Below are 10,939 nucleotides of genomic sequence, written 5' to 3' on the forward strand. Positions count from 1 at the left end.
TAATTAGACTGGAAAGTATAGATGTATTTTCCTTTCTCTTTCTTTTTTTTTTTTCCTCAGACATGTATATTTCTCGGTATACTTTCGACTGGAGGCTCCTAATATCGTATCATACAACACTCATCTCATAGTGTCCAATATTGACAACTGATTCGCACACCCCTTACTTGGTAAAAACAAAAAGGACAAAAAATAACTTACGCCAAGATTGTAAAGTGGAAGAAATCAGAAACGTGTACAATATATTCCCCACATCGTAAATCTGATATGCTACGCTGCGCTATGTGGCACTGGTGGCGTGCAAATTGTCGTACCAGTTTTCACTGATCGTTAAATATCGTATTAGTTAGTTTCTTACTTACTTTTTCTTTACTATTAGTCCTCGTTTAAGACTTTTACACCTAAGTAGCTCGAATAAATAATTCTAAACTTATCTCTATATAGAAACATTAGAAACATAGAAATATATATAGGAAGAAATTTCCTTTTACATTCGAAAGAAAATATGAAGAACGATTTGATTTCTATCGCATACCCATTTAACATGTTGATTATGATGCGGATTACGATTCGCGTCTAGTCTTATAAGTGTTGCAAGATGTAGAATCGCGTATCGACAACGCCCATTGAGACTTGAAAATGAATCTCCAATCTTTTCAACATGCATCTATACATCTATAGGTTTATAAACTGTCTATAAATGGTATTAACAGATATAAAAACATACTCGCATTGTATATAACAATCACATCAAACATTTATTTCGGACTGCGTAATTTTTTCAATGCTTGTTTTGCAGCTGCACATTTGGCTAGCTTCTTGTTAGGTCCAAAGCCATAAAATATCTTTTCCTTACCGGCAATGGTTACTTTTAACGGTACCATGACGATGTTTTTGCTTTCAATCATTGTTGCTTCACTGTAATTACGGAAATATCTTGTGTACATACATATATACATACATGCGTGTGAACACAAACAAGCGAACAAATTCTGTGTGTATGCGTGCGTGTGAAAGGAAGAGAGAGAGAGAGAGAGAGAGAGAGAGAGAGAGAGAGAGAGAGAGAGAGAGAGAGAGAGAGAGAGAGAGAGAGAGAGAGAGAGAGAGAGAGAGAGAGAGAGAGAGAGAGGAGAAAGAGGGAGAGAGAGAGAGAGAGAGAGACAGATACACATGTAAATGTTTCATACATATGAAATACGCCAAGTGCCAAGTGCAAAAAACAAATAAAAAGAATTATACTTACAGAAATTTAGCATGTGCATCTTGATGTTCGTATATCACTCGGACTGGATTCTTTGGGACATTTCTGCTAAATTCATCTACGAAACACAATGCATGGTGACTCTATACATACGTGTATACAGTATCTTGATAAAGAACTATCAATGCTACAAGCATGTGTAATTAAATCGTGAGATTTGAACAATGTCTCTTTGGACAATGTCATTTTCGTTCCGCACACGCGCGCATGTTTTACCAAATTGTAAATTATTATTACATAAATTACCACGTTAATCACATTATTCGTGCATAAATCTTACCAATTTCCTTGTGCATAAAAGAATAAACCATCTCCCAGACTTTTGCCAAGTTTCTGTTACTATCGAGATAGATAGCTCCGATTAATGTTTCGAATAAATCTCCCAAAACTTTCGGAACATCAATGTATTCTGCTATGTTGCAATCTTCCTCTTCAAGTAACACCCACAATAACTTACAGCGGGAGAAAAATTCATGTTATAAATTACACGTGACTTGTGATCGCGACATTTGCTGCGAAAATCAAATTGCACACGCATACCTCATCGTTAATTGCGTAATTCCGGTCTTCTTGAAACTTGACGAAGCGGTTGATCATTTCGTGTAGTTGCGGAGCATAGGCCAGTAAACAAGTGTGTAAACCATATCGCACGGCTAAGCATGCGAATGTTATATTGTTGACGAGGGCAGACCTCAGGTCGGTAAGAGCACCCGGACTCAAGTTGCCGCAAAATTCGTAAATATGGCACGTAATTAAGAAATCTGAGAAAGGAGAAAATACGAAACTTTCGTGTTTGAATCATTTGTTGTAATTCGCTCCGTCCGAGCGCCGAAACATCGGCATTCCTCTTAATGCTTTATATTACCGGCCAAATTATGTGATGTCATAATATACTTATGATCATGTATGTTAAACAATTTTGCACTCACCCAGCACAGCGTCCCCAAGAAATTCAAGTCTCTGATAGCAATCAGTTATTCTATTTACCGAATACGACGGATGGGTAAACGCCTGAAACGTAATAAAACAGCGATTCAAATAGAGGTAAAGATAAACAGATACACGCACGCGCGTACCTCGCGTGTACACGCACACACACGCACACGCACACACGCGCGCGCGCACGCACGCACGCACGCACGCACGCACGCACGCACACGCACACACGCGCGCACGCACGCACGCACGCACGCACGCACGCACGCACGCACGCACGCACGCACGCACGCACGCACGCACGCACGCACGCACGCACGCACGCACGCACGCACGCACACACACACAACATACATATACATACACGTATTGTAAGTTTAGAGCACAGATAAGGTAGCGAGTTAAATGTATTTGCAAGTGTGTATCACAAATGGAATGAGAATGAAGTGTAATAATAATATAGAACTGGGCTGTTTTTAATATCTTAAGATCTTAAGATTACCTGCAACAAATATGCTCGATTGTTAAATTTATAACCAAGCCTTTTTTCTATGCTATCGGCCCATGGCATATGTTCGTTTGGATTTCCTATGCCGATTATAGGATTTGATGAATTAGTACCGTTCAGTAATTCATCAATCTTGATATCTGGTAATATGCCAAACCACTTAAGTAGCTTCGCAGCGCCACTTATGCCAGTATTCTGTGTATTCAAAACTGATATGTGTTAAGTGTATCTTTTTTTTTCTCACGCCTTCTTTTAACACGTTCGTCGTGCTTTTGTTTGATGTTACAATCGTACCAGTACAGTTTCTTTTGGAAACTGAGAAGCCAGAAAACTACGGTGTTTTTGCCAAAAGTAATAATCAACGATAACGTTACATTAGTTAAACTATCCACTCACCCTGAGATAAACACCAATTAGCGCTTCTATCGAGTCCGATATGGCTTTATCGGATATAATTTGAATATTGAGGTAATGCTCCATGCCAGTTTGGATTTCCGCCAAGCTCCATTGCGATATCGTGTTCTGTATTGTGTTACTTGTACTTGCGCTTATGTCACCGGTTAATCTTTCTTCGTCTGGTACCGGAAGTTCGTACAGTATATTCGACGACACGTCCTGGTCCAATAGCGTCTTTTGCAATGGTCGGAATACTGTGTACGCGGGCACGATGAAAGTGCTCATTGGCGCAAACTCGTCGATCTTCAAACGCCCAGGTATGCCCTTGTTCACGCCGTTGTAATACAGATTGCGATTGCCGATGATTCTGCCTTTTATCGCCGTCAACTGACCCTCACTGAGCATTGGAAAGGTGTGATACAAAAATAACGATGTAATGAATTTTAGGTACGAATCGCCCAAAGTTTCCAATCTCTCCAAATTGAACATGTCGTGACACATCTTGGTGGTAAGTGCCTGCAATCGAGTGAAACTTTACGATATCATAGGTATCGATGATTTTGCTGGCTACTCAAGTAATTTATATATGTAACGTACATCGCTGTACTGACGGTATCTGTCTATATCTTAGACGAGAGGTAAACTCACTTTCACTTACCTGCAGAATTTCCGTCGGACCAGGTCCGTACGAATGTTTCTCGGCGAGAATGTTCAACGGTGGTACCGTTACTGTTGGCTTTGATATATATATGATGTTTCTGTCCAAGTTGTTCTAAAACATGAGAAAAGGGTCTCGCGTCACCGTTCGAGATACATTTATATGTCAACAAGCATATATCGTACTTATATCATAAATGTGTACATATATATGTATATACATCGCTGTATAATATAACATATACCTTATATACTATGTATAACTGTAATATAATATATACGTGCATAGTACATACACACGCGTTTAGTACATCCTGCCTGCTTACCAGAATCGTGTCATCCTCGTTACTGTTTCCATCCATAAAATGGCAATAGTATTGTATATCTATCATTTGAATGTGTTCTATGTCACGGTATATATCCTGAGGTTCCTGATCCTTTGACCAAGGATATAAATTCGCTTCGGTGTTCAGTACTACATTCATGAAAATAAAAGCAATGGAAACGCTTTAATTAATCATAAGAAAACAAAGAGAAAGCTTCGACTTTTTGTTAGACCCGTAGAGCGTATATTTTATCTTATCTTATATTTCTTTCTTTCTACGCGTCTCGTATCTAACGTACCGTCTAATTCTAATTCATTCATATCCGGCTCTGCTTGCATGCTTTCAATCGTGTCGTCCAATATTGTGTCTAACAATGGTTCCGTTGACTGTTCGACAATTTCCTTTTCTATCATATCTAATGCAGGCCATTCACTGCCGGATGGTAATGCCAAGATTCCTAAATTGGTCTCTCTTACGATAGTTTCCCTCAAATCTTCCGCGATTAAAAGATGCGTAATTCTATGAAGAATCGAAGGTAAAGTGGACGCTTTTAGCCAGTATAGAGCCGGGAAACATATCATCCGGCATAACTCCGGAATTAAATGTTCTTCAAAATCTTCCAGTACATCCGCTCTTCGACGTTTGCTAAGTCCAGGTTTCATGCTCCTGCGGATGGTAATAATGCACGCAATGAGAATTAAAATTAATATCACATTGTGACAAACTAAATACTGGCGATACTTGACGCGACCGTGTGTCATACCTCGGTTTTATACAATTAATCTTGGTTGAAATCGCCTTCACTTCCAGCAACGGTTGTTTTAGATTCTGAATTTTTATTCCGTGTTTCTCTTCGTAGTAATGCGTGTATGTTTCAAAATCGTCAGTCGGGAAAAGCGATGTGGGTGTCAAGTCGTCACACACTTGCGTGACTATATACACACTCGGTGATGTTCTGTAACTTGGATTGACCAATGTCACTTCGTAATCGCTGTATCTGACGTGAGAGAGCGTGGATGACGGAACCTTCTCCACGTGTTGATATTTCCTTACATCGTCCCAATTTATTTCCCAATCGACATTCACTGAATCGTTAAGGTAACGATCGAAATTTATAAATATGAATGTATATATCTATATATCTATATATCTATATATCAAGTAATGTCGAGTTCGCAAACTATAGAAGCCAATTTTTAGAATGTTGCATAAAATATGATAGATCCAGATAATTACATTATTACGTTATATAAACGAGCGACTCGCATTTTAATTGTGTGCGTAGGTATAGTATACTTACGCGGAACAATTAGAAAAGAGTTCTCAAGATTGTCCTTGTCAAATACCATGAATTTTTTTATCACCGGAATCACTTCACTGAAGAGCAAGGTATGATATATTTTGAGCGATTTAATATCTTCATTATTTAGCGTCATCGTTGCGTAATTAGGCTTTATTGTGACGTTCAACTCGCCGATATTCATGAAAATTGGAAAAGACGGTATCTGAAATGAATCACGAAGGAATTACGTGTTATATGATCGCGGCACGCTGCGTAATTTTTTTTTCGAGCTTAGTAACACGTGGTTAGATATGCTGGCTGTTTAGCATTTTCTACCTTCGGCATGCTCTTTGTGGAAAGGATGCCAAAGCCACTCTTGTCATTGAGTAAATTGTAAAAGACCAAATGCCTGTTATCATACGGTACGGAATATGTGGGACTGGCGTGGAGAACATGGAGATACAATTTCACTCCGTAGTGTGGAAATGCTCCGTATAACGCCGTTGGATACTACAAGAGCATATTTCACAAATTAAATGTGTGTGCATATGAGGGCGGAGAGAGGGGGGGAGAGGGAGAGGGAGAGGGAGAGGAGAGAGAGAAGGAGAGGAGGGGGAGAGAGAGAGGGGAGGAGAGGGAGGGAGAGGGGGGGAGAGAGAGGGGGGAGAGAGAGAGAGAGAGAGAGAGAGAGAGAGATTAAACACATTCGATGTACTATTTTCTGCTGATTGCTGTTGCAAGTATAAAGCTTACATAGTTTTATTCTGTAAATGTAAAGTATAAACTTGCCTGCAGTTTATGTCGTCGTTTCTTCTTATGTGTACCACACGAAGAGTCATCTTCGTTTATCCAATTAGGAAATAAGTAACTTTTCTCTTCTAAGACTGCATTCGGCAAGACAGGTTCTATATTATCTGTTAATGCACCCAGCTGGTGCAATCTTATGCAACATTTCATCGCGACGGATCGCTTGGCAGAATTTATGTTTGCCATAAAGTCACCATAACTTATATCCTTCAATGGCGATATGCTCGGTAATTGAATAGAAACCTGTCGAATATACATGCAACGGAACAAGTGTTATACCACGATGCATAACATAACGTAGCTACGAAATTAAACAGCGCAAAATATATGCAACAGAAACAACGTGAATACAAATACCTGATACAAATTGCTACTGGTTTTGTACAAAGTCCAAACTGGAATCAAGGTGACAAACTTGCATCGTAACAGGCTATTGCAATATCTATTTAATATACTGACCACATTGTTCTCTGTTAAAACAATGCCTGCAGCACTCACTGTATACGGTAAGATTTCATGCTGATATAGACCATTTTCAATCTCTTTATCAGTGGGTAAGCTACGAACCTCGTTTCCTATTAAAATCTACCAATAATAAATGTGCGAGTTAGCATCATTAATTCCATTAATTAATTCGTTGAATTGTGTCGTATGATTCTTGATTCTCGTCATCTGTTAATCCGCGCCTTATTTTCAATCAACTAATTGAAGAAGTACCAACCAGCTACATCGATATTACATTCGGGTGCCCCGAGGATACTTGTGATATACAAATTATCCTCAAGGCGAGAGTCTGAACGTTTATTACTCATGTCACGTTTTCAATGCTTACCGTTTTCATTTTTAACTCTGTAATTTTAAAATCTTTGTATCTTGAAAGGAAAGTTTCATCGTCGCGCGGCACTAGAACTGTGTAATGACTAGTGCCATGCCGTGCACGACCTTTACTTTGAACATATGCTCTATAATCCGTTGGTAAGTCATAGCGCACTACTAATGCACAAAGTGGTACGTCAATTCCTTCGTCAACAACATCGGTCGCTACGATGCAATTCGATAAACCTTTTCTAAATCTGTGAAAGAAAAAAATTTTTATACACACACACACACACACACACACATGTGTATGTGTGTGTGTATATATATATATAAATGCACACACATACACACATATGTGTGTGTGTGTGCATCTTAAAAGTATTAAACACAAAAAGAAAAAATGTTACCTTTGCATTACTTCCTTTTGCCATTTCGCAAGACATAAAACTTCTCTAGTATTTTTATAAGGACTATTGTGGCATCCAACTATGAAGTCAGGCAAAAGAAAATGATACTGATCATCATGCATAGACAGTGTCTGAAATGTTATCAATTAATCTTAAGTCTAAAAAATTAAATTTATATATGCCTGAGCATTTATATAACCGCTGGTACTACAATATAACTGTGAAAACAAAGTGTGCTATTCTTAATAAAGTGATCTATAAGTGAAATACGCAATTCCTAATCAACGAATAATAAAATAAACACAGAAGAAAAAACAAAGGAAAAACCTACCTTTAAGATATGATATAGCACTTGCGTCATGAATCTTTCTTTGACAAAAATAATGCAGCAAAACTTTTGATCAATCAATTTATTGGCATTGAAATCCTTCAGTAAAGTAAATAGTTTGTACATCTGGTCAGATGAAAACCTAAAAGTTTTATTAGTATTGTGATTTAATTACAGCAGTTTAGTTATCGCAATATCAATTGTCACAGGGGACAAATATTCTATAAATTTTTCCAAAATCCTCATTTTACACTAACTTGTATATTCGTTCTAATTCTGTACAACCTCTCATTGCATCATCAAACAATTTTCTTATTCTGACAAGTTGCGTAATTAGATATTCTAAAATGATATTTGTTTGCTGAAATATGATAAGGACTCTGTTTTTAATAAGAACAAAGATAACGTGGAGCACTTTACTATGCACCATGCAAAATAGAGTTTTAATTAATATTTCCAAGAATATTCTACTTACTATAGTTAGCAATTGCCGAAAAATGTCGAGTCAAATGACGAACCGATCACTCTTTTCCGACAATACAACGCGCTCTGCTCTTGATCGGCCAAATCTAAATTTTGACTTCAGAATATAGAGAATAAAGCTTTAATTACTTTTTATCTTCTTTTTTGCACTGAAACTGCATCTCGATTAGTTAAACAAAAATGTCCAAGTGAATACATTACCTGCTTGTATTGTAGTCGTCAGTATATCTTTCATAATACCAGTTAATTTTGTAGATTTCTTTCTAGGCTGAAAATGTGGGCTAGAATCCATAAATAATTTATCGGTATCAAAGATTATATTCTTTAATATACTTATGGAATCGTCTATTATTTGATTCACATCTACAGCCACTGTAGCAGCCACATAAGTATCGTACTTAATAATATTCTCCTTTGGATTTGTACAGTATTCTTGGATACAATCTGTTGATTTTACAGTTGCTACTTTCGCCTGGAATGTCACCTCCAAATCCTATAAAGCAAACAATTGTAAAATATCTAAAGATTACAATTGAAAATAATCAATAACACAGTAATATGGAGTAATCGCGTGTCCTTTTCTCTTTTTGTCTCTTTACCTTGATAGTAGATTCAATTTTGTCAGACTTTATATTAGCATTTAATAATGTTGCTGACATAGCTAAGATACGTGGCTGCTGTTTCTTACAATACTTCTCAAATAGTTGCATAATTTGCCGCATAGGATGGTTATTCACAGCTCTATGACACTCATCAAACATAATTAAATTTATCCTATCTAACTTTATATAACCATGGGTAATAGTGTCAACAAATATTTGAGCGGTCATTACTAAAACCTAAAGCAGATTGAATTGTTGTATCATTAATCACTCATCTCCATAGTAAATCTCCAGAATTATCGATACTGTGAGTCTAGTAATACTTGATTCGCATCCAATTCGAGTATCCATTGATCTTCTTTCCAACAATCTACCTTCATATCACCACTGTAGCCTTTACAAGTTAGGCATGTGTGTCTTCTTATATAATCTGTTTGTTGTCTGACCAATGCTACTGTGTTTACGATAAATATGCTACGTTTGCCATTTTTACTGTAAGACCTAAATACAGAAGAATCTTTTGACACAAACATATGCAGACATGTAGGAAATCAATCACAGATACATATTATTCACGACGATTAAATGCACAATAGACACACCGCTGAGAGAGAGAGAGAGAGAGAGAGAGAGAGAGAGAGAGAGAGAGAGAGAGAGAGAGAGAGAGAGAGAGAGAGAGAGAGAGAGAGAGAGAGAGAGAGAGAGAGAAGGGAAATTTCCACATTATATCTACACATACATTTGTATTTCGCCGCTGAATTTTTTCAGCAGCATAACAGCTATGTACGTCTTGCCTGCACCAGTTGGCAAATAAACAATAATGTTATTTTCCACAGCCTTCTCATAAAGATCTATCTGATACGCTCGCGGCGTAAATTCGGAAGTCGTCACCTCCATTGTCTCGTGCACACAGGTAGCTGTAAACAAACCATCACGAACAATCAGACGAAATCAGTTGTCATAGAGCAGTCAGAAAAAGTTGCATCATCCATCGAAACATGACCCGTGTATAGATAAGTTATCAAAATGTGTATCAAATACATTTGAAATTTTCATTTCAAGATTGCTTACTTCACCAACGGCTTATCGAGCAAACAAATCTAATGACTGCTACAAAATAAGCTTTGTATCACGACCCACTGTCACAGACTGATTGAAACTGGTCGCATGTCTCACCCCGATGTCCCCGGTAAAGTCAAACAGTTCGGGACAATCCCGCAGTTCTCGAGTGGTCTCGAACAGTCTCGAAGAAACAATCGAAGGACATGCCATTGACACTAACGCGACCTACCTAGTTCTATCTAACCGACTATGAATCTTCCACTAGGCCCGGTATTCACAGTCAGGTCTTATATTTAACACCGTTTTAAGTTCATCTTCAGATTTTGTACAAATTATTTTATTGGCTATAGGGTATCTGAGAGTGAACTTAAGACGGTATTAAATATAAGACCTGACTATGAATACCGGCCTAGATCTAATACCCGTATTCATAGTCAGGCCTTATATTTGAGGCTTCCTTATATCCATCTTTAGATGCTGCACGGATTATTTTATTGACTACAGACCGTCTGAAGATAAACCGTCTTGAGGAAGTTTATATTATTATATTAAATATAAGGCCTGATTATGAATACAGGTATAAAGCTAGTGCAAGCAATTCAGTGCAGCGAGCAGGGTATCATCAATCATGAATCTTTTCCTTTAACGTGAAAAATGAAAATTTTCTCTAATGCAAAAGCATATGGAAATATTCACTTTTCACGAGTTCACGCTAGAGGAAAAGATTTATGATTGATGCCCTATAATGAAAACATAATTGAGATCGTGATACAAGTTAAACTCCGTTTAAAGCAAGTTGTGGAACTGGGCCTAAGCGCTTAGTGATTATCATTTCTGATTGGTTCATTCCCCTGGATTTATTAAAGATCTAAAATAATACTCCAATCATCAATGGTTGCGTTCAGAAAATAAAGCGCTCACCGAGCGCTTAGTAACTATTGGTCCTTATTGTTAGATCCTTACATTCAGACCAATAACGTTGACGAATTACTCAACCGTTGTATAACCGTTGTGTTTTCTGAACGCAGCCAATCTATGAGGCTCTCCAGTTTGATCAGCTGGTTA

At 37.7% G+C, this 10,939-nt stretch overlaps 1 protein-coding gene across 1 annotated transcript; it reads right to left on the reverse strand.

Moving 5' to 3' along the window:
* Positions 1-42: 42 nt before the first annotated feature.
* On the reverse strand, positions 43-10,088 carry Dcr-2 (Endoribonuclease Dcr-2). The gene is made up of 24 exons (XM_025303827.1): positions 9,884-10,088; positions 9,552-9,729; positions 9,136-9,313; positions 8,810-9,049; positions 8,409-8,703; positions 7,985-8,165; positions 7,731-7,869; positions 7,400-7,530; positions 7,006-7,246; positions 6,531-6,758; positions 6,156-6,416; positions 5,703-5,876; positions 5,385-5,589; positions 4,848-5,169; positions 4,383-4,750; positions 4,085-4,233; positions 3,760-3,873; positions 3,102-3,617; positions 2,700-2,900; positions 2,191-2,272; positions 1,802-2,022; positions 1,542-1,713; positions 1,244-1,319; positions 43-918 (listed from the first exon to the last, which is right to left on the reverse strand). Exons 2-24 carry the CDS (start codon positions 9,707-9,709, stop codon positions 759-761), a joined length of 4,812 nt encoding a protein of 1,603 aa, XP_025159612.1. The 5' UTR covers positions 9,710-9,729; positions 9,884-10,088; the 3' UTR covers positions 43-758.
* Between the last annotated feature and the right edge of the window lie 851 nt (positions 10,089-10,939).

The sequence above is a fragment of the Harpegnathos saltator genome, unplaced genomic scaffold, assembly GCF_003227715.2.
Source record: "Harpegnathos saltator strain DR-91 unplaced genomic scaffold, Hsal_v8.6 scaffold58, whole genome shotgun sequence".
In the NCBI taxonomy this organism is placed as follows: domain Eukaryota; kingdom Metazoa; phylum Arthropoda; class Insecta; order Hymenoptera; family Formicidae; genus Harpegnathos; species Harpegnathos saltator.

Coding starts and splice junctions, on each gene's coding strand:
- Dcr-2 (XM_025303827.1), bottom strand. CDS start 9,709: ATGGAGGTGACGACTTCCGAATTTACGCCGCGAGCGTATCAGATAGAT. Junction 8,166..8,408: donor GACTACAATACAAGCAGGTA/ATGTATTCACTT, acceptor TAATTAAAACTC/TATTTTGCATGGTGCATAGT. Junction 2,023..2,190: donor TCTTGGGGACGCTGTGCTGG/GTGAGTGCAAAA, acceptor CTCCTTTCTCAG/ATTTCTTAATTACGTGCCAT.